The 23,471-nt window shown below is 49.5% G+C and overlaps 1 long non-coding RNA gene and 2 gene segments (V, D, J or C); all 3 read right to left on the bottom strand.

The window, feature by feature from the left end:
• LOC109557711 (T cell receptor beta constant 1-like) overlaps nt 1–23,471 on the bottom strand; it is a gene marked incomplete in the record, with an annotated part of 426,686 nt that overhangs the window by 323,301 nt on the left and 79,914 nt on the right.
• On the bottom strand, nt 13,875–18,940 carry LOC109557985 (T cell receptor beta variable 5-5-like). The segment is given in 4 exon segments: nt 13,875–14,713; nt 14,995–15,078; nt 17,858–18,316; nt 18,432–18,940. Coding segments are annotated over 4 exon segments (609 nt in total).
• LOC139182782 (uncharacterized) lies at nt 21,489–23,159 on the bottom strand. 2 transcript variants are annotated; one of them, XR_011566347.1, is made up of 2 exons: nt 22,981–23,159; nt 21,489–22,428 (listed from the first exon to the last, which is right to left on the bottom strand). It is a non-coding gene; the product is annotated as an uncharacterized lncRNA (long non-coding RNA). The 2 variants fall into 2 exon arrangements; XR_011566348.1 differs by having other exon boundaries at nt 21,489–22,425.

The raw sequence follows: 23,471 nt of genomic DNA, 5'->3' as shown, positions 1-23,471 counted from the left end.
TCGGGGTTTGTGTGACTCCAGAATCCACAAGACCTGTGGGGGAAGACTAGGGCTGAGAAAGAATGCGGAAGAGAACCAGATGGTGCCTTGGATTCAGGCAGAGTCAGGCTAGGAACACGGATTCTCCCCTGTGCCAAACACCAACCTGCTGCCAAGAGACACAGAGCCACACAGTAGACGGGGCTGCAGTCCATGGCAGGAGGGCCAGAGCTGGGAGGCATCTCCTTGCTCAGAGCTCTGGTTCTCTGAGAGCTGGGGTTCTGGGCCTCCTTCCTCTGACTGGAGGTGAGACAGTGACGTCACTGCTCTGATGTCATTGCCTCTGCTGGTTCCCAGGAATCTGACCTCTCATTCCAGGTCGCTGATCCAGGAACCCTGCTCTGTCCTGCAAAGTGTCTTAGATAACATGTGAGCTGGACTGCTGGTGTAGGCGAGGCTGGCTTTATGCCCGACGCCCTTCCCCATGGCTCCTTCACTTTTCTCTTCAGGCAGGTGTTGCTCTTTTCTGTTTCTCTTTCCTACCACCTCCCAGCTCCATACCCTTCACTTTTGCTGCAACCTCAGAGGCTCCCTCAGCACTGCATAGTTGAAGTTCATGGCTCCCAGCTGGGACAGCAAGCCTGAAAATTAATGCCTATGCTAGTAGGGATTCTAGAGATAAAAACACCAAATAAAGCTTTCTCTTAGGCCTCCTGGTCCCAGGCACTAGCTCTGTCTGCTTGCTCTGCCCAGAAACTTGTGGTGTTTCTCAGCTGCACAGCGTCCCCATGTGCTCTATGCGTGGAAATCAAGACTGTCTGCCCAAATTTAATAGTCGTGGGATGTGTTCATATTAGAAAATATTTCACTGTTTGCCGAAAGAACTGTGTCTTTGCTTGCTTTGTTTTTCTAAAGAACACACACACAATTAGAAACACAAACACACACACCAGCCTGCCATAGCTGATTCATGATTTTGTATTTCAAGAGAAAAGAAATGTGCTCATGCAGGAAATATTTGATATTTGACTTTTAGAAGATTGTGATGAGGGAGATGCTACAAACTTGGGTTAGGTTTTGTCGGTGGTGGTGTTCAGTGGCTAACTCGAGTCAAACTCATTGAAACCCCATGCACTGCAGCGTCCCAGGCTCCCCTTTATCACTATCTCCCACATTTGCACAAATTCATGTCTGTTAGTTGGTGATGCTATCTAACCACCTTGTTCTCTGCCACCCCATTCTCCTCTTGCTTTCAGTCTTTCCAGCATCAGGGTCTAGGCTATTTAGATGCTAAAGACAGGCAATGGTGGAGAATACATACACACACAGCTTGTCTCTCCTCCTCAGGGACGACCAAGGAATTTTGGATGATTAATAATTAACTGAGTTTGCATTCTCTTTGAGGACCCCAGAGAACATACTCAAACACGCCCAGTTAGGGATCATTACAAGGTTCCCTGGGTGATGGGCAAGGACATGACCCAGATGAAGGAGGAGCAGCAGAGCTGAAGTAGAGAAGAGTGGGAACGAGGCCCAGGAAGGTGGGGATGAAAGACCCATGTCTGGGGAAGTTGGACAAGAGCAGAGACCACTCAAGGGCCACCCTGGGGGAGAGCCTTCCATAGTGACAGGCATGCGGTGCCCGGGGAGAGACAAGAGGGTCTAGATGTATCTGATTTCCCAACATCATTCCCTCCTGGAGGCCTCATGTTCAGACTGATGACTAGGAGGCAGAGCTGGGTAGCATCTTTAGGCTCACATGGCAGCTAGAGTGAAAAGACAGAGAGTGAGGGTGGACACATGTCCACGAGGCCCTGTTGTCAGGTCCGTGCCAGGAAGATCAAACATCGCTGGCTATGCTGCCAGTATCTGTCTGTGGGCTCCGAGTCTCCAGGTGCTAGGAGCCTGTAAGGGGCTCCCCAGGTTCCAGGCTGCAGGACCCTCATCTGCTTTTTTGCACAGAAAGGAGGTGGCCGTGCAGCACCGTGGAGTAACTGCTGGCACAGAAGTACACAGATGTCTGGGAGCGGTTGGCAGACTCCAGCATGAGAGGGAAGTCCTCTGTGCTTGGTCTGGAGACGCTGTAACCCTCGGGTATGTCTCCTTTAACTGTGTTGGGAGCAGCAAATGAGTAATGGATCAGCCTCAGCCGGTGTCCCAAGTCTTGTCGGTACCAGTACATGCAGTCATGACCCAGATCCTGAGTACATGTCAGTGTAGCCTTCTGTCCTGTCCTCACGACCTGGAATCTGGGGTCCTGTGTGACACCAGCATGGACCGCCCCTGTGGAGAAGGAGGACCGATGCTGTAGTCACAGTGGACAAGCTTAGTGCCGGCACCCTGAAGGGGACCCTGCCCCCCAGGACTCACCTGCCTGCAGGAGACAGAAGACCACACAGCCCAGGAGGCAGGGGCTCATGGCGGGGGCGGGGCAGGCGGAGGGCCCTCTGGTCTGAGTGTGGATAAGATGGGAGAGGGGCGCTTCAGGGAGGCCTTGCCAGATTTCACTGTCCCTGCCAGGCCCCACAGCCAACCTGTCACTCAGGGGCCACGCCTCTTCCCCCAGAGGCTCAAATCAGAAATGAACCTGAATGAACAGTTCAAAACAGAAACAACGCATCCAGATCAATGGACTTGAGCCTTATGACTTGTTGTATCCTTTCTATAAACAGTTTACAACTTTAAGTGTGTTGTGTTCCAGAGATAATTCTTCATTCCTAAGTATGTGAAGTTATATGCAGATTTCTAACTGCAGGGTTGGAAGGTTACTCAGTGCTCCTAAATAGCACATTGTTCAAGAGTCAACTACAATCCATACATCAGTAAAGTTGATTTTAACATGCCTGAGGAGGGATGTATGTCACATGCTCTGGCTAATATCCTGCACTAAATCAACAGGCAGAATTATTTTCTCCCCTGTGATTTCTAGAGGCCTCAGCTGGAGGAAAAATGTGTCCATCTCTATCTTTGCACCTAAGAAATGGTGGAAGAGGCTGTCAGAGATTAGCAAAGGGAATCAGGAAATCCAGAGTCCTGTTATGTGCCAGGGACTTCATGCTTACTAAATTCCTAGGCAAGTGTGGAAGTTGTTGGGATGACTAATTTAATGTGTCACCTTGACTAGGCCACAGATATTTAGTTCCACATTGTTCTGAATGTCCCTGTGAGGATGTGTTGGTGAGAGATAAATATGTGAAAGTTATCAATAGATTTTAAAATCAGATTAGATGAACATCTTTATTGGTAAGGCAGATGAACTTCCATAATGTAGTAGGTCTCATGCAAAGAGATGAAGAAATGAACAGAACAAAAACCCTAAACCTCTCCTAGGTAGGAGAGAATTATCCAGCTGATGGCCTTCACTAGACTATCACCTCTCCCTGCCTAACAGCCTTTGAAATTAAACAACAGCTCTTCTTAGGTGGCTAATAACATGAGCCCAGCTTCTAGACCCTGGACTTATCACTATTAACAACTATGTGTGTCAAATACTTTAAATGATACACACACACACACACACACATATATATATATCTGTGTGTGTATATATATGTTTTTTTGTTTTATGGAAGAATCATACAATGGGGGTGAGGACCACAGTGACAAGGACAGACGTGAGTCTGATTCCTTGTTCTGATATTTATGAAGTATGAGATCTGGGCAAGCCACTCCCCCTCAGATATGTAAAGAGTTAAAATAATACTTATCTTGTATGATCTTTGGGAGCATTAAAACATATCAAGATATGAATGTCTGGGAAAGGCTGTCTGCTCTACCAGAATTAGGCCCGGCTGGCTGGCAGTTGATACCCTCACACCACTTTCTGAGCTGGGCCAGGATGTTTTTGTTCCAGAGGCACTTGATCGTATAGGGCTGTGTCTTGGCTGCTGGCACAGAGATGCACGGCTGAGTCTTTCAGCCCCAAGGAGCTCAAGCTCAGTTCAGAGCTAGAGTCACTGAACTGTTGACCTGAGAATCGCCCTAATAGGTTTGCTTCTCCTCTCACATTCTGTTGAAATAGTGAACGAGGAACTGGGGGTCCTGGCCCAGGGCCTGTTGGTACCAGTACACAGAGAGGTGTCCAGACTCAGGGGAACATCTCAGTGTCACTTGCTGCTTTCTTGATTTGATCAGGTATTCGGGGTCTGGGTGATTTCAGAATCCACCAGGCCTGCTGGGAGGAGACAAGGAAGCTGAGGGCAGAGCACAGGGAAGCCTCCTGCTGCAGCCCTCATCGCCAAGCTTCTATCTCAGGAGGCAAAGACATCTCAGAAGCTCCCACACTGTGTCCAGGACTCACCTGCTTCCAGAAGGAAGAAGTCACACAGCAGAGGAGCCTGGAGCCCATGGCAGCGTCAGGAACCCAAGACAGCTGCTGGCTGGGGGCGGGGCTCCTGGGTGAGTGGTGTAAAGTGCTAATCCCCAGGCTTCCCTAATTGGAGCATTTGCCTATGACGTCACTGCTCTGTGCCTCTGCAGGCTGTTTCCAAATCCTCTGGACCCCTTGTCAGGACCCATTGTGGACTCCTCTATGCCCTTCCTGCCCTTCACAGCCCCTGAGCAAGGGATGGATGTGAAGGGTGCACCATCCCCATGTCCCCAACGCCCACAGCATACCTTGTAGTCCTCTGCCAGCCCCTGCCTGACACGCAGCCAGGCACTCACCTGGCCAGCAGTCACCAGGCAATCAGCTGACAATCACCCAGCCCTCACCAGTCACTCCAACCCTTCACCTCCACTTCCCTTGCAGCTCCTGGAGACCATCTCCTGGGCACATCCTGAGGATCCAGGCACATTCCCACTTTCCTGGGCAGCGAGGAGTCTGTACTGGTTCCATATGTCCTGGAACCTCAGGACCTCAGGGAACTCAAACCTGCTTTCTCATTCAAGCATGTAGCTAAGGTTCCTTAAAGCTGCCCTCCCCAGGGTGACTCTCCACCCTTCCCAGGACCCGCTGCTTGCCGTGGGCCCACAGTGCCTCCTAGTGGCCAATGGTCCACAGTCTCATGGATCTGTGCCTTCTGTCTAAAGCAAGAATGTAAATACCCCACACCCTGCACACACACACACACACACACACACACACAACACACACTTATTCTATTGTCTTCCCAAGCTGGCTGAGTTAAGATTGATCTTCAAATTCCCCTTAGCCTCTGGAGGTAAAAGACTGTAGAAACCAACATTTCAATTAAGAAGAAAATAATTGCACTGACAGTAGTATGCTAAGGTGGAATCACACAGACCTTCAATACAGACACTCTGCTGAGCTCAGGTGAATACAGCCTGGAGCACTGCATTCTGTAGATCCCTCTGATTAATCAGATACACATATTTCTAAATTTTCCATATAAATTATTACTAATTCTAGGTAATGGATTTATATACAGAGATTATATATATTAACTCATTTAGTTTTAAAGTTATAAAACTTGAAATTAAAAAAACCCAACCGTCCACTACATTTAACGTCGATGTAGCTGGGCGTGATATGAGACAGCACACTCAGTGTCACACTGCAGGCATGTGGCCCTGGGTTCCAAGGCTCACGTGTGAGACACCTGCAAGGGGCTCTCCTCCTTCCAGGCTGCAGGGATTCCCTCATCTTTTTGCACAGAGAGGGGGTTGCCGTGCAGCGCCGTGGATAACCTCAGGTGCTGAAGTACACAGATATCTGGGAGCGGTTGGCAGACTCCAGCGTGAGAGGGAAGTCCTCTGTGCTTGGTCTGGAGACGCTGTAGCCCTCAGGCACGGCTCCTTTCTCCGTGGCAGGAGGGATAACTGAGTAATGGATCAGCCTCAGCCCGTGTCCCAGGTCTTGTCGGTACCAGTACATATTGCTGAAGCTCAGATCCTGAGTACATGTTAGTGTCGCGTTCAGTCCTCTCCTCACGACCTGGAATCTGGGGTCCTGAGAGACACCAGCATGGACCACCCCTGTGGAGAAGGAGGACCAATGCTGCAGTCACAGCGGACAGGCTTAGAGCTGGAACCCCAAAGGGGACCCTGCACCCAGGACTCACCTGCCTGCAGGAGACAGAAGACCACACAGCCCAGGAGGCAGGGGCTCATGGCGGGGGCGGGGCAGGCGGAGGGCCTTCTGGTCTGAGTGTGGATGAGAGGGAGAGGGGCTCTCCAGGGAGTCCTTCTGAGATGTCACTGTCCCTGTCAGGCCCAGGAGCCAATCTGTCACTCAGGGGCAATGCCCCTTCCGCCAGAGGCTCAAATCAGAAATGAACCCGAGAGAAAAGTTCACAATGGACATAAGCCGTACAAGTTGATGTAACTCTTCTGTAAAACTGATTAAGTTTTGTGTGTGTTCTAGTCCAGAGATAATTCACATTGATACATGTATTACTTCTATTTATCTGCATATATCTGTAGTTTAAATCTTGTGGAAATCCTTCTGGCTTCCTGTTGCCCTGTTTAACTCATGTGTCCCAGTAGGACTTCAAGGTTCCATTTTTGCAAAACTGACCACAGTCCTGAGATTGTCCCTCCACCTACCATGTTTCTCCAGATCTCTGCTCCCAAACTCACTGCAGGCTCATCAACATTTGAGAAATCTGTTTGGTCTATTTCTAATTGAGTCACTGACAGACGGTCCGCCAGCCAAATGTGGGTACAGTTTCTTCATGTTCCCAGGAGGCCCTGACTCCCATGTCGGTGCAGGGGAGGGAGCAAGCAGAGCCCCCTCAAGACTGTGACCCACCTCTCTTGGTGGAGAGAAGCTGGGCGCCCAGCACAGGGTGATGTATTGTCACAAAGGAATTCAGATGTAGGAGGGACGTGGAGGGAGGTGCAGATGTCAGGTCAAATGAAAAATGCTCTGTTTTTATTTGAGACATTCCTCCCATGGGAATATCTCAGATGCTCCCACACTGTGTTCAGGACTCACCTGCTCCCAGGAGGCAGAGAGTCACACAGCAGAGGAGCCTGGAGCCCATGGCAGCATCAGGAACCCAAGACTACTGCTAGCTCAGGCAGGGCTCCTGGGGTGAGTGGCGAAGAGTACTAACCCTCTTGCTTCCCTGGTTGGAGCATTTGCCTATTTCGTCACTGCTCTGTGTCTCTGCAGTGCCTTTCCTGATCCACTGAACCCCTTAGCAGGACCCAGGGCTGGCTCCTCTATGCCCTTCCCTGTCCTGCACAGCCCCTCAGCCAAGGGTGGGTGTGAGCTGAGCACTGTCCCCACGTCCCCATATGCCCATAGCATGGCTTTTTCTTCTCTTCCTGTCCCTGCCTGACACTCATCACACAGCCCTCACCAGCCACACTTATCCCTCACTCTCCCCTTCCCATGCTGCTCCAGGTGACGGCCCCTGAACACATCCTGAGGCTCGAGGAACGTCCCCACTCCCCTGGGCAGTGAGGAGTCTGTGCTGGGTCCATGTGTCTGGACCACTCAGGGAGCTCAAACCTGCTCCCTGATGCAGGCATGTAGCCAAGGTTCCCCTAAGCTGCCCTCTCCAGGGTGACTCTCAACCCCTCCCAGCACACCCTGCTTACCATGGGCCCACAGTGCCTCCTAGTGGCCCATGGTCTCATGGCTCTGTGCCTTCCATCTAAAACAAGAATACAAATTCCCCACACTCCACACTTTCAACCCCTACACACACACACACACACACACACACACGCACACACACACACACACACACACACACCCTTCATATGCTGCCTTCCCAGCATGGCTGAATTAGGGTTGATCTTCAAGTCTAGTCTTAGCCTGTGGAGGTAAAACACTGTATGATTAGACATTTCTACTAAGAAGGAAATAATTCCTGTACCACTCCAATGACAATAGATAGCTAAAATGGAGTGATACGGGCAATAAAAATAAGAGCTCCGTGATCTCAAATGAAGCCAGCCTGGACACCTGTATTCCAGACCTCCTTTTGATTAAGCAGATCTATATATTTCCAGATTTCATATTTAAATTAAGCATTACCAAATTCTAGCAGGTGCATTTTATAAAGAGGCTTTATGTATGTTAAACTATTCATTTCCTATGAACTTGTAAAATCTTAATATAATAAAAAACCATGAAAGAACTATTTTGACTTTGAGAAGATTTCTCTGAGGGAAAAGTAGAAACCTGGTCCAGGATAATTGAGATGCTAGGAAAGATGGGCAGGGAAGGAGAACACACACACCCAGCCTGTCTCTCCTCCTGAGAATGAACTCCCAAGGGATTTTGCATGGTTTCTAATTAACTGAGTTTGTTTTCTCTTTGATGATCCCAAGAGCTTGCTCAAACACGACCAATTAGGCATGGTTACCAAGTTCCCTGTGTCATGGGAAGGGACGTGGCCCAGATGAAGGGAGAGCCATGTGTCTGCAGCAGAGAGGGCAGGGGAGCTGAGGCCAAGACAGTAAAGGAGGAAAGACCCTCACCTCCGGTGGGCTAGAGCAGGGAGCACTTGAGAGCTAGGCTGTGGGAGAAACTTCCAGAGAGACAGCAATCAGGTGCTGGGAGAGACAAGAGGGTCTAGATATATCTGATTTACTAATATTCTTCCCTTTGGGAGGTCTTAAGCTGATGAGGAAGAGTCAGAACTAGTCAGAATTGGATGCAGTCTGAACTGCATCCAGGGAGGATGCAGAGGAAAGACAGAGACTGATGGTGGACATGTGTCTCCGAGTCCCTGGGGTCAGATCTAGGCCTGTCCAGGTCACACATCCAGGGTCACAGTGCTGGCACGTGGTCCCCAGGGCTCTGAGGCTCCCGGTGCTAGGAGCCTGCACGTTGGACCCTGTCTTTTTGCACAGAGAGCAGGTGGCCGTGCAGCGCCGTGGAGTAACTGCTGGTACAGAAGTAAACGGATGTCTGGGACTGGTTGGCGGACTCCAGCGTGAGAGCAAAGTTCTCTTTGCTTGATCTGGAGACGCTGTACCCGTCAGGCACATCTCCTGGCTCTCTAGAACGCACACCAGCTGAGTAATGGATCAGCCTCAGCCCGTGTCCCAGGTCTTGTCGGTACCAGTACATATAATCGTGATTCAGATCCTGAGTACATTTCAGTGTCGCGTTCTGTCCTCTCCTCACGACCTGGAATCTGGGGTCCTGAGTGACACCAGCATGGACCGCCCCTGTGGAGAAGGAGGACCCATGCTGCAGTCACAGCAGACAGGCTTAGTGCTGGCACCCCCAAGGGGACCCTGCCCCCTAGGACTCACCTGCCTGCAGGAGACAGAAGACCACACAGCCCAGGAGGCAGGGGTTCATGGCGGGGGCGGGGCAGGCAGAGGGCCCTCTGGTCTGAGTGTGGATGAGAGGGGAGAGGGGCTCTCCAGGGAGTCCTTCTGAGATGTCACTGTCCCTGCAAGCCCCCTGAGATGTCACTGTCCCTGCCCGGCCCCAGAACCAACCTGTCTCTCAGGGGGCCACACCCCTTCCCGTAAAGGCTCAAATGAGAAATGAACCTGAGCTATAAGTTCACAGCACAGAGCCCTATCCAGATCATGGCACGTACGCTCACACGGCTGCAACCTTTCTGTAAGTGTTAAAGATTTTTTCTGTAGATATTAAACTGATTAAATGTGTTGTATGTTCTAGTCCAGAGATAGGTCTTCATTAACATGTATATTACTTGTATTTACCTACATATTTCTGGAGTTTTGAATCCTGAGGAAATCCTTCTGGCTTCCTGCTGCCCTTTATGATAAGTGTCCCAAGAGCACTTCAAAAGGAGAAGGCAATGGCAACCCACTCCAGTGATCTTGCCTGGAAAATCCCAGATACTGGGGAGCCTGATGGGCTGCCGTGTATGGGGTCGCACAGAGTCAGACTCAACAGAATCGACTTAGCAGCAGCAGCAGTTCTTCAAGGCACCATTTCCGCAACATTGACCGCAGTCCTGAGACTGTCCTTCCACCTACCATGTTTCTCCAAGTTTCTGCTCCCAACCTCATCTCAGGCTCATCAACATTTGAGGAATTCTTTGGTCTATTTCTAACCAATTCACTGACAGACGGTCCACCGGTCAAACGCAGGTACAGCTCCTTCATGTTCAGGGCAGCCCGTGATTCCGTGTTGGGGAGAGGGAGCAAGCAGAGCCCCCTCAGGCCGGTGACCCACCTTTCTGGGTGGAGAGAATTGGGTGCCCAGCACAGGATGACGTTTTGGCACAAAGGAATACTGATGCAGGAGGGACGTGGAGGGAGGTGCAGACGCCAGGGTGATGAAAAATGCTCAGTTTTTATTTGAGACATTCCTCTCATGGGAATACCTTCTTGTGATTGGTGGCTGCCATTCACTGAGTACAGTTCATATCACAGAGCCCCAAACTGTATCTTGTGACACATAACACAACAGATGTATGTAATTTGCTTGTACAGAGATAGTTCCATGAGCGAGGGACCACTGGTGTTGAGAACACACTTGGCCGGGATGCTAGCTGTAACACTTATGAAGTATGAGATCTGGGCAACTCACGACCCTCAGATGTACAAACAGTTAAAATAATACTTACCTTGATGACTTCAGTGAGCATTAAAACACACCAAGAAGTGAATGTCTGGGAAAGTCTATCGCTCCACCAGGACTGGGCTTGGCAGGCTGGCAGCTGACACACGGGCACCACTTCCTGAGCTGGGGCAGGACTGTTTTTGTCCCAGAGGCACCTGATCATGCAGGGCTGTGTCTTGGCTGCTGGCACAGAGATACACGGCTGAGTCTGTCAGCTCCAAGGGGGTCAGGCTCAGCTCAAAGCCAGCATCACTGAACTGGTTTCCTGAGAATTGATCTGATATGTTTCCTTTTTGATACACTTTCCCATCATAACACTGAACAAGAAACTGGGGGCTCTAGCCCAGGGCCTGTTGGTACCAGTATACAGAGAGGTGTCCAGATTCAGGGGAACATCTCAGTATCACTTGCTGTTTTCTTGATTGGATCAGGTATTTGGGGGGTCTGGGTGACTCCAGAATCCACCAGGCCTGTTGGGGAGAAGACAAGAAAGCTGAGGGAAGAGCACAGGGAAGCCTCCTGCTGCAGCCCTCTTCACCAGGCTTCTATCTCAGGAAGGCAAAGACATCTCAGAAGCTCCCACACTGTGTCCGGGACTCACCTGCTCCCAGCAGGCAGAGAGTCACACAGCAGAGGAGCCTGGAGCCCATGGCAGCATCAGGACCCAGGACTGCTGCTGGCTGGGGGCGGGGTTCCTGGGGTGAGGGGGTAAATATTGACCCTCCTGCTTCCCTGATTGGAGCATTTGCCTATGATGTCACTGCTCTGTGTCTCTGAAGGTTGCCCTTGTCCACTGGACCTCTTGCCAGGACCCAGGGCTGGCTCCTCTATGCCCTTCCCTGTCCCGCACAGCCCCTCAGCAAAGGGTGGGTGTGAGGTGAGCACTGTCCCCATCTCCCCATATGCCCATAACATGCCTTTTTCTTCTTGTCCTGTCCCTGCCTGACACTCATCACCCAGCCCTCACCAGACACACTAATCCCCTCACCCTCCACTCCCGATGCTGCTCCAGGAGAGGATCCCCTGGGCATATCCAGAGGCTCCAGGCATGTCTCCATTCCCCTGGGCAGTGAGGAGTCTGTGCTGGGTCCATGTGTCTGGACCACTCAGGGAGCTCAAACCTGCTTTCTGATGCAGGCATGTAGCCAAGGTTCCCCTAAGCTGCCCTCTCCAGGGTGACTCTCAACCCCTCCAGCACACTCTGCTTACCATGGGCCCACAGTGCCTCCTAGAGGCCAATGGTTTCATGGATCTGAGCCTTTCATCTAAAACAAGAATACAAATTCCCCACACTCCACACTCTCAACCCCTACTCACACATACACACACACCCATACACACACCCCTCATCTGTTGCCTTCCCAGCCTGGATGAATTAGGGCTGATCTTCAAGTCTAGTCTTAGCCTGTGGAGGTAAAAAAATGTATGATCAGATATTTCTACTAAGAAGGAAACAATTGCTGCACCACTACAGTGCAAGTAGTTAGCTAAAATGGAGTACTTTGGGCAATAGAAATAAGTGCTCTCATGATCTCAAATGGTGGAAACCTGGTCCAGGTTAATTGAGATGCTAAGAAAGAGGGGCAAGAAGGGAGAACACACACACCCAGCCTGTCTCTGCTCCTGCTAATGCACCCCAAGGTATTTTGTATGGTTTCTAGTTAACTGAGGTTGTTTTCTCTTTGATGACCCCAAGACCTTGCTCAAACATGACCGCTTACACGTGGTTACAAAGTTCCCTGTGTCATGTGAAGGGACATGACCCAGATGAGGGCAGAGCGGTGTGTCTGGAGCAGAGAGGGAAGGGGAGCTGAGGCCAAGGAAATAAAAGAGGAAAGATCTGTCCCTCTGATGGGCAAGAGCAGGGAGAACTTGAGAGCTAGGCTTCAGGAGAAACTTCCAGAGAAACAGCAATGACGTGCTGGGAGAGACAAGAGGGTCTAGATATATCTGATTTACTAATATTCTTCCCTTCTGGAGGTCTTAAGCTGATGAGGAAGAGTCAGAACTAGTCATAAATGGATGCAGACCGAACTGCATCCAGGGAGAATGCAAAGGAAAGACAGAGACTGATGGTGGACACATGTCTCCGAGACCCTGGGGTCAGATCCAGGCCTGTCCAGGTCACACATCCAGGGTCACAGTGCTGGCACGTGGTCCCCAGGGCTGAGGCTCCTGGTGCTAGGAGCCTGCACGTGGGCCTCCTGTCTTTTTGCACAGAAGCAGGTAGCCATGCAGTGCCATGGAGTAACTGCTGGCACAGAAGTATGCAGATGTGTGGGAGCAGTTGGCAGAATCCAGTGTGAGAGGGAAGTTCTCTGTGTTTGATCAGGAGACGCTGTAGCCCTCGGGCACATCTCCTGGCTCGCTACTGGACACACCAGCTGAGTACTGGATCGGTCTGTGTCCCAGGTCTTGTTGGTATCAGTACATACAGTTATGACCCAGATCCTGAGTACATTTCAGTGTCGCGCTCTGTCCTGTCCTCACGACCTGGAATCAAGGGTCCTGAGAGACATCAGCAAGGACCACCCCTGTGGAGAAGGAGCACACCAGACAGGCTTAGTGCTGGCATCCCCAAAGGGGACCCTGCCCCCCAGGACTCACCTGCCTGCAGGAGACAGAAGACCACACAGCCCAGGAGGCAGGGGCTCATGGCGTGGGCGGGGCAGGTGGAGGGCACTCTGATGTGTGTGTGGATGAGAGGGGAGAGAGGGTCTCCAGGGAGTCCTTCTGAGATGTCACTGCCCCTGCCAGGCCCCAGAGAAAACCTTTCACTCAGGCGGGCACCCCCCTTCCCCTGGAGGCTCAAATCAGGAATGATCCTGAGTGAACTGTTCATATGTGACCGACCTGACAGCATATTAAAAAGCAGAGACATTACTTTGCCAACACAGGTCCGTCTAGTGAACGCTATGGTTTTTCCAGTGGTCACGTATGGATTGTTGGGCCATAAAGAAAGCTGAGGGCCAAAGAATTGATGCTTTTGAACTGTGGTTTTGGAGAAGACTCTTGAGAGTCCCTTGGACTGCAAGGAGATTCAAGCAGTCCGTCCTAAAGAAATCAGTCCTGAATACTCTTTGGAAAGACTGATGCTGAACCTGAAGCTCCAATACTTCAGCCACCTGATGGGAAAAACTCATTTAAAAAGGCTCAGATGCTGGGCAAGATTGTAGGCGGGAAGAGAAGGGGACAATAGAGGATGAGATGGTTGGATGGCATCACCAACTCGATGGAAACATGTTTGAGTAAACTCTGGGAGTTGGTGATGGTCAGGAAAGCCTGACCTGCTGCAGTGCATGGGGTCGCAAAATGTCAGACATGACTGTGGGACTGAACTGAACTAAACAGCTCACAACAGGGAGATCCATCCTGCTCAATGAAAATAAGCCTTACAATTTGTTGTAAACTTTCCATAAAACTGTTCACAACTTTATGTATACTTTATTCCAGAAATAGCTGTTCATTATCACATATATTCAGTTTATTGATCTGTAGTTTATTATTTCTGTAGTTTTGAATCTCAGGGAAAATCCTCAGGCCTTCCTGCTGCCCTTTATGACTCACGTGTCCCAAATAATCCCTCATGTTTCTATTTTGTTTAATTGACAACAGTCCAATTCATGTCCTTCCACCCACAGTGATTATGGTTCTGGTTCCCTAACCTTAGGGCAGGCTCATCAACACTTCAGGAATCCTTGGGCTCCCTTTCTTATTAATTCACCGACTGACAGGGTGCCTGTCACACGCAGGCTCAGCGCCTTCATGTCCACCTGAGCACGTGCTTCTCATCGTGTCTGAGGGTTGGGGGAGCAGCAAGCCGAACCGCCTCAGGCCTGTGACCCAGCTTTCTTTGAGGAGAGAAGCTGGTTGCCCACCACCACGGATGACGTGTTGGCACAAAGGAGTGCAGACGTGGGAGGGATGTCGGGACAGATGGCTGACCCCGGGGTAAAGGAAAAATGCTCCGATTTTACGTGAGACATCCATTGCATGGGGGTACTTCCTTGTGAAGCAGACAGCCATTCAGTAACTGATATCCTAGAGGCCCAGACTGTATCACATGCACAAACCTCACATTTAGAAGGATCCTGTTCTGGCTGCCATGCTCTGCTGCTGTGATTTTCAAATTCTCAATAATTTCTGATCCTGAATATCATGCACCTGGTCCTGAGTGGGTGACCGTGGTGACCTCCTGATGAGCTGGTTTCCATGGAACCCGATTGCAGGTCTGGGGTCTGGGTGACTAACCATTCCCTGGGCCTCAGAGACAAAAACACAGAAGCTAAGGTCAGAAGCAACAAATGAGCTCGATGTTGTAGCCACAAAAACAAGCCTTCAATTGGAGCCTGGCAAGTCCATGGGATCCATACCTGTGCTCAGAATGTCTCTGGTCCAAGAGACAGTGGGACCCACAGGGCAGGAGACTAGTGCTCAGGCCAGGCCACTATAGAAAGGGGGACTTTTCAGTTCAACTCCTGTGACTTGGACACTGGGCTCAAATCAAAGGCAAGCCTTCTCCCTGACATGAAATGATCTCTCACCAAAATCACTGCTGCTGGTAGGAGGCCGTGGTGTGTGCATATCACATGGGACCTCAAAGGAATTTCCTAGGAGATGAGGACATCCTGTCAAAATAGCATCATAGAATCATTTCAGACAATATGTGCACGAGAAAAGAAATTTATGAACGTGAATAAATAATTTAAAAAAAAAAAGCCTGTACAGCAGAGAAGACCTTTGGATGGTCATTTTTCAAACCATCCATCTCCAGATAGGATAGTCCCTGACATGGATATGGTGCTCACATGCTTTCAAGAACTTCTTCAACCAAAATACTTTCCAGGACCAATTTCGTAAATATCTAGCTCTGGGCTAAAGAGGACTTTAAAACAAAATGACAGCAACAGAAATACTATGGTTGTCAGGGAAGGAGACAGGCCTGGCAATGGGGCCTCAGAGGATTTTTGGTGATGAAATGTTCTCAGCCTTTATAGGTGAATGTTCCGTGGGCACACACACATGGATTTATCAGAACCATTCATCTGTTCACTGGACAGTGTATAATGTTACTGTATATACAGCGGACCCCTTGGACTACACTATTTTGAACTTCAGGGGTCCACTTTTGTGTGGAATTATTAATAGATGCTAACTACAGACCTTGGTGTTGATGTGGTAAAGAATCTGCCTGCAATGGGAGAGACCTGGGTTGGATCCCTGGGTTGGGAAGATCCACTGGAGAAGGGAAAGGCTACCCACTCCAGTATTCTGGCCTGGAGAGTTTCATGGACTGTATAGGGGTGGCAAAGAGTCAGACAGGACTGAGTGAGTTTCACTTTCACTTTTCACAGTACCACACAATTGTGGCTGGTTGAATCTGAGGATGTGACATCGTAAACAGGGTTGACTGAATTTTAAACAAATTTTACAGCAGGGTTAAGGCTGGTTCAGGGGCCCCAAACTTCACATTATTCAAATGTTATCTATAATTCATATGCCAATACAGTTGATGTAAAAATGCCTGAGGGTAAGTTACATGCTCTTTTTCTCTCATGTATTGAGCCAGCAAGCATAATTACTTTCTTTCCTGTGACATCTGAAGACCTCAAATATAGGCTTTGAAGTCACAACATGTCCATATCTACTTTTGCACCTAGGAAGCATTAGAGGAGGCTGTCAGAGGTTAGCAAAGGGAGTCAAGAAATCCATGGTCCTGTTACCTGCCAGGGACTTCATGCTTACTAAATTCTTGTGCAGCCCTGGAAGGTGGTGTCCTGACTAACGCAATAAGTCAACTTGACTCTGCCTTGGGTATTTAGCTTTATTTTTTGGGTGCTCCAAAGAGGGATATTTTTTGGTTCAGACGGTAAAGTGTCTGCCTGCAATGTGGGAGACCGGGGTTCGATCCCTGGGTCGGGAAGATCCGCTGGACAAGGAAATGGCAACCCACTCCAGTACTCTTGCCTAGAAAATTCCACGGATGGAGGAGCCTGGTGGGCTACAGTCCATTGGGTCACAAAGAGTGACAAGACTGAGCGACTTCACTTTCAACATGTGAATAGGTATGTTTTAATAATAGATTAGATAACCTTTTAGTTCATAAAGCAGATGACCCTCCATAATGTCGGTGGGCTTCATGAAACCAGGTGAAGAGATGAATAGACGAAAACACTGATCCTCCCCCAAGTAAGAGATAATTGTCAGCGGATGGCCTTCACACTGGACCGTTAGTCCTTCTGCTTTTGAACTTAAACATCAGCTCCCCTCAGTCTCTAGTAGCACCAGACCCGCTTGCAGCTTTTGGACTTACCAGTCTTAACAACTATGTGAGCCGATTGCTTTAAAACTTGTATGTGAGTATGTGTGTGTATGTGTGCGTGTGTGTGTGTGCTTATGTGTATTATTTATTCCTGTCCAACTCCAGCAACCAGGGATTCACCCTGAAGAGATGGACAGTGTCGGCGAATGAGACAGCTTCTCATTTTTCTTGGGCTGCCTGTTTATTCCAAGTTTAAGATTCTCTTTTATACTTTTACAAAAACATTAGGCCAGAGGTTTGACATTTTCAGTTCCCCCTCTCCCAGATTTATTATCTCCATAAATCATTCTTGCTCTTCAAACAGAGTTCCTACTTCAGTGATTCTCTGGGGATCAGCCTTGTCATCTATTATCTACCTCCTCTAATGTGTCCTATAGTTAACTTGTGATTACATTGTAAATCATGCTACATTCCTCAGTTTACTACTTATCTTCCTAAATCCTGTTTGCCCCTAACATCCTGAGCTCACTATCTCTTAACAAGGCTTCTAGCTATAGTGTCTCTAAAAATTCCTAACTTCCATAAGCTATAGTAAAATATGCTAACTTTACAACATTCCTTAAATCTTTAACTTCTAACTATTTTAATTATTACTAAGCCCTAAATTCAGTAAACTCCTTTGCCACAAACATTCTCCTCACAAATAGGCTTCAGATATCAATCCCTCCCATGGCCTCAAGCTACGGCCTATGTGCTCATCCTGGAACACACTTTTGTAAAAGTCCTTGAACAAATGTCAATGATTAACTTTATGAATTATTTTCTGAGCACAGCTGCAGAAGACTTTGTGCCTTTGCATGTTCCTCTCAAGAACAATAAGCACCTTAATATTCCTTTTCAGTCAACTCAGCCGAGGAGAGGAAAAGACAAGTCAGAATTACAAGGCCTAACTCCTTCATCCTGGGATCCCTGCCTGCGGAATGAGGAGAGGGGGCTGGGGACCGTGCCTCCATTTTGTCAGTAATGCCTAACGCGGCTCCCAACAGAGAGGCTTGAATCAAATTCCTTGCTCTGAAAGTAATGACATATAAGATGTGGACAAGTCAGTTCCCATCAAATGTATAAACAGGTAAAATAATACTTACCTAGAATGATGTTTGGGAGCATTAAAACACAGCAGAGGAAGAACGTCTGGGAGAGTCTATCGGATCTATCTAGGCCTGACAGGCAGGCAGTACCCTCACAGCCACTTCCTGAGCTGGGGCAGGAGTGTTTTTGTCCCAGAGGCACCTGATCATGCAGGGCTGTGTCTTGGCTGCTGGCACAGAGATACGCGGCTGAGTCCGTCAGCTCCAACAAGCTCAAGTTCAGCTCAGAGTGAAAGTCACTAAACTGTTTTCCTGAGAATCGATCCGGGAGCTGTGCTTCTCCACTCACTTCCTGCCTGTAATACTCAACGAGGAACTTGGGGCCCTGGCCCAGGGCCTGTTGGTACCAGGACACAGAGAGGTGTCCAGAGACAGGGGAGCAGCCCAGGGTCCCTCGCTGTCCTCTTGCTTTAATCAGGTATCTCAGGGTTTGGGTGACTTCAGAATCCACAAGGCCTGTGGGGGAAGAAGACTGGGGCTGAGAAAGAACGTGAGAGAGAACCCGATGGTGCCTTGGATTCAGGCAGCGTCAGGCCAGGAACACGGATTCCCCGCTGTGCCAAGGACCCACCTGCTGCCAGGAGACACAGAGCCACACAGCAGACGGGGCTGCAGCCCATGGCAGGAGGGGCAGAGCCGGTAGGCGACTCCTTGCTCAGAGCTCTGCTTCTCTGAGAGCTGGGGTTCTGGGCCTCCTTCCTCTGACTGGAGGTGAGGCAGTGACGTCACTGTTCTGATGTCACTGCCTCTGCTGGTTCCCAGGAATCTGACCTCTCATTCCAGGTCGCTGATACAGGAACCCTGCTCTGTCCTACAAAGTCTCTTAGATGACCTGTGAGGTGGACTGCTGGTCTAGGCGAGGCTGGGTTTATGATCGACGCCCTTCCCCATGGCTCCTTCGCTTTTCTCTTCAGGCAGGTTTTGCTCTTTTCTGTTTCTCTTTCCTACTACCTCCCAGCTCCATACCCTTCACTTTTGCTGCAACCTCAGGGCTCCCTCAGCACTGCATAGTTGAACTTCATGGCTCCCAGCTGGGACAGCAAGCCTGCAAAATAGTGCCTATCCTAGTAAGGCTTCTAGAGATAAAAACAGCAAATAAAGCTTTTTCTTAAGCCTCCTGGTCCTAGGCACTAGCTCTGCCTGCTTGCTCTGCCCCAGAAACTTGTGGAGTTTCTCAGCTGCACAGCGTCCCCATGTGCTCTATGCGTGGAAACCAAGATTGTCTGCCCATGTTAATAGTCGTGGGATGTGTTCATATTAGAAAATATTTCACTGTTTGCCGAAAGAACTGTCTTTGCTTGCTTTGTTTTTCTAAAGAACACACACACAATTAGAAACACAAACACACAAACCAGCCTGCCATAGCTGATTCATGATTTTGTATTTCAAGAGAAAAGAAATGTGCTCGTGCAGGAAATATTTAGTACTTTGACTTTTAGAAGATTGTGATGAGGGAGATGCTACAAACTTGGGTTAGCTTTTGTCGGTGGTGGTGTTCTTCAGTTGATAACTTGAGTCCAACTCATTGAAACCCCATGCCTTGCAGCATCCCAGGCTCCCCTGTTCTTCACTATCTCACACAGTTTGCTCAGATTCATGTCTGTTGAGTCGGTGATGCTATCTAACCACCTCTTGCTCTGCCACCCACTTCTCCTCTTGATTTCAGTCTTTCCAGCATCAGGGTCTAGGCTATTTAGATGCTAAAGACAGGCAATGGTGGAGAATACATACACACACAGCTTGTCTCTCCTCCTCAGGGACGACCAAGGTATTTTGGATGATTAATAATTAACTGAGGTTGCATTCTCTTTGAGGACCCCAGAGGACCTACTCAAACACGCCCAGTTAGGGATCATTACAAGGTTCCCTGGGTGATGGGCAAGGACATGACCCAGATGAGGGAGGAGCATCAAGGCTGAAGTAGAGAAGAGTGGGAACGAGGGCCAGGAAGGTGGGAGAGAAAGGCCCACATCTGGGGAAGCTGGACAAGAGCAGAGACCACTCAAGAGCCACCCTGGGGGAGAGCCTTCCATAGTGACAGGCATGCGGTGCCCGGGGGAGAGACAAGAGGGTCTAGATGTATCTGATTTCCCGACATCATTCCCTCCTGGAGGCCTCATGTTCAGACTGATGACTAGCAGTCAGAGCTGGGTAGCATCTTTAGGCTCTCATGGCAGCTAGAGTGAAAAGACAGAGAGTGAGGGTGGACACATGTCCACGAGGCCCTGTTGTCAGGTCCGTGCCAGGAAGATCAAACATCGCTGGCTATGCTGCCAGTATGTGTCTGTGGGCTCCGAGTCTCCAGGTGCTAGGAGCCGGCAAGGGGCTCCCTGAGTTCCAGGCTGCAGGGCCCTCATCTGCTTTTTTGCACAGAAAGGAGGTGGCCGTGCAGCACCGTGGAGTAACTGCTGGCACAGAAGTACACAGATGTCTGGGAGTGGTTGGCAGACTCCAGCGTGAGAGGGAAGTCCTTTGTGCTTGGTCTGGAGACTCTGTAACCCTCGGGTATGTCTCCTTTAACCGTGTCAGGAGCAGCAACTGAGTAATGGATCAGCCTCAGCCCTTGTCCCAAGTCTTGTCGGTACCAGTACATGCAGTTATGATCCAGATCCTGAGTACATGTCAGTGTAGCCTTCTGTCCCGTCCTCACGACCTGGAATCTGGGGTCCTGAGTGACACCAGCATGGACCGCCCCTGTGGAGAAGGAGGATCGATGCTGTAGTCACAGCAGACAGGCTTAGTGCTGGCAGCCCCAAGGGGCCCCTGCCCCCAGGACTCACCTGCCTGCAGGAGACAGAAGACCACACAGCCCAGGAAGCAGGGGCTCATGGCAGGGGCGGGACAGGCGGAAAGCCCTCTGGTCTGAGTGTGGATGAGAGGGGAGAGGGGCTCTCCAGGGAGGCCTTGCGAGATTTCACTGTCCCTGCCAGGCCCCACAGCCAACCTGTCACTCAGGGGCCACGCCTCTTCCCCCAGAGGCTCAAATCAGAAATGAACCTGACTGAACAGTTCAAAACAGAAACAACCCATCCAGATCAATGGACTTGAGCCTTATGAGTTGTTGTATCCTTTCTATAAACAGTTTACAACTTTAAGTGTGTTGTATTCCAGAGATAATTCTTCATCCCTAAGTATGTGAAGTTATATGCAGATTTCTAACTGCAGGGTTGGGGGTTACTCAGTGCTCCTAAACAGCACATTGTTCAAAAGTCAGCTACAATCCATGCATCAGTAAAGTTGATTTTAACATGCCTGAGGAGGGTTGTATGTTACATGCTCTGGCTAATTTCCTGCACTAAATCAACAGGCAGAACTATTTTCACCCCTGTGATTTCTAAAGGCCTCAGCTAGAGGCAAAATATGTACATCTCTATCTTTGCACCTAAGAAATGGTGGAAGAGGCTGTCAGAGATTAGCAAAGGGAATCAAGAAATCCAGAGTCCTGTTATGTGCCAGGGACTTCTTGCTTACTAAATTCCTAGGCAAGCCTGGAAGTTGTTGGGATGACTAATTTAATGTGTCACCTTGACTAGGCCACAGATGTTTAGTTCCACATTGTTCTGAATGTCCCTGTGAGGATGTCTTGGTGAGAGATAAATATGTGATAAGTTATCGATAGATTTTAAAATCAGATTAGATGAACATCTTTATTGGTAAGGCAGATGAACTTCCATAATGGAGTAGGTCTCATCCAATGAGATGAAGAAATGAACAGAACAAAAACCCTAAACCTCTCCTGGGTAGGAGAGAATTATCCAGCTGATGGCCTTCACTAGACTATCACTTCTTCCTGCCTAACAGCCTTTGAATTTAAACATCAGCTCTTCTTAGGTCGCTAATAACATGAGCCCAGCTTCTAGACCTTAGACTTATCACTATTAACAATGATGTGAGTCAAATTCTTTAAATGATTTATATATATACATATATATATATGTATATATATGTTTGTTTGTTTTATGGGAGAATCATACAATGGGGGCGAGGACCACAGTGACAAGAACAGACGTGAGTCTGATTCCTTGTTCTGATATTTATGAAGTATGAGAGCTGGGCAAGCCACTCCCCCTCAGATGGGTAAAGAGTTAAAATAATACTTATCTTGCATGATCTTTGGGAGCATTAAAACATATCAGGACATGAATGTCTGGGAAAGGCTATCTGCTCTACCAGGACTTAGGCCTGGTTGGCTGGCAACTGATACCCTCACACTACTTTCTGAGATGGGGCAGGATGTTTTTGTTCCAGAGGCACCTAATCATGCAGGGCTGTGTCTTGGCTGCTGGCACAGAGATGCACCGCTGAGTCTTTCAGCTCCAAGGAGCTCAAGCTCAGTTCAGAGCTAGAGTCACTGAACTGTTGACCTGAGCATCGTCCTGATAGATTTGTTTCTCCTCTCACATTCTGTTGAAATACTGAACAAGGAACTGGGGGCCCTGGCCCAAGGGCTGTAGTACCAGTACAGAGAGAGGTGTCCAGAGTCAGGGGAACATCTCAGCGTCGCTTGCTGCTTTCTTGATTTGATCAGGTATTCGGGGTCTGGGTGATTTCAGAATCCACCAGGCCTGCTGGGAGGAGACAAGGAAGCTGAGGGCAGAGCACAGGGAAGCCTCCTGTGCAGCCCTCATCACCAGGCTTCTGTCTCAGGGACGCAAAGAAGTCTCAGAAGCTCCCACACTGTGTCCAGGTCTCACCTACTCCCAGAAAGAAGAGGTCACACAGCAGAGGAGCCTGGAGCCCATGGCAGCATCAGGAACCCAAGACAGCTGCTGGCTGAGGCGGGTCTCCTGGGGTGAGTGGTATAAAGTGCTGACCCTCCTGCTCCCTGATTGGAGCATTTGCCTATGACATCACTGCTCTGTGCCTCTGCAGGCTGCCCTGTCCACTGTACTCCTTGCCAGGACAAAGGTGAGCCCTCTAAGCCCTTCCTGCCCTTCCAGTACCTGAGCAAGGGGTGAGTGTGAAGAGTGCACCATCCCCATGTCCCCAGTGAACACAGCATACTTTGTTGTCCTCTGCCAGCCCCTGCCTGACACGCAGCCGGGCACTCACCTGGCCGGCAATCACCAGGCAATCAGCTGACAATCACCCAGCCCTCACCAGCCACCCCAACCCCTCACCTCCACTTCCCCTGCAGCTCCTGGAGACCGTCTCCTGGGCACATCCTGATGATCCAGGCACATCCCCACTTTCCTGGGCAGCGAGGAGTCTGTCCTGGTTCCATATGTCCTGGAACCTCAGGACCTCAGGGAACTGAAACCTGCTTTCTCATTCAGGCATGTAGCCAAGGTTCCTTAAAGCTGCCCTCCCCACGGTGACTCTCCACCCCTTCCAGGACCCCCTGCTTACTGTGGGCCCACATCGCCTCCTAGTGGCCAATGGTCCACAGTCTCATGGATCTGTGCCTTCTGTCTAAAGCAAGAATGTAAATACCCCACACCGTGAACACACACACACACACACACACACAACACACACTTGTTCTACTGTCTTCCCAAGCTGGCTGACTTAAGATTGATCTGCAAATTCCCTCTTAGCCTCTGGAGGTAAAAGCCTGTAGAAAACAACATTTCCATTAAGAAGAAAATAATTACACTGACAGTAGAATGGA

Source organism: Bos indicus, chromosome 4 (assembly GCF_029378745.1).
Source record: "Bos indicus isolate NIAB-ARS_2022 breed Sahiwal x Tharparkar chromosome 4, NIAB-ARS_B.indTharparkar_mat_pri_1.0, whole genome shotgun sequence".
NCBI classification, from domain to species: Eukaryota; Metazoa; Chordata; class Mammalia; order Artiodactyla; family Bovidae; genus Bos; species Bos indicus.
This window is presented reverse-complemented; position numbering and strand designations above follow the sequence as displayed.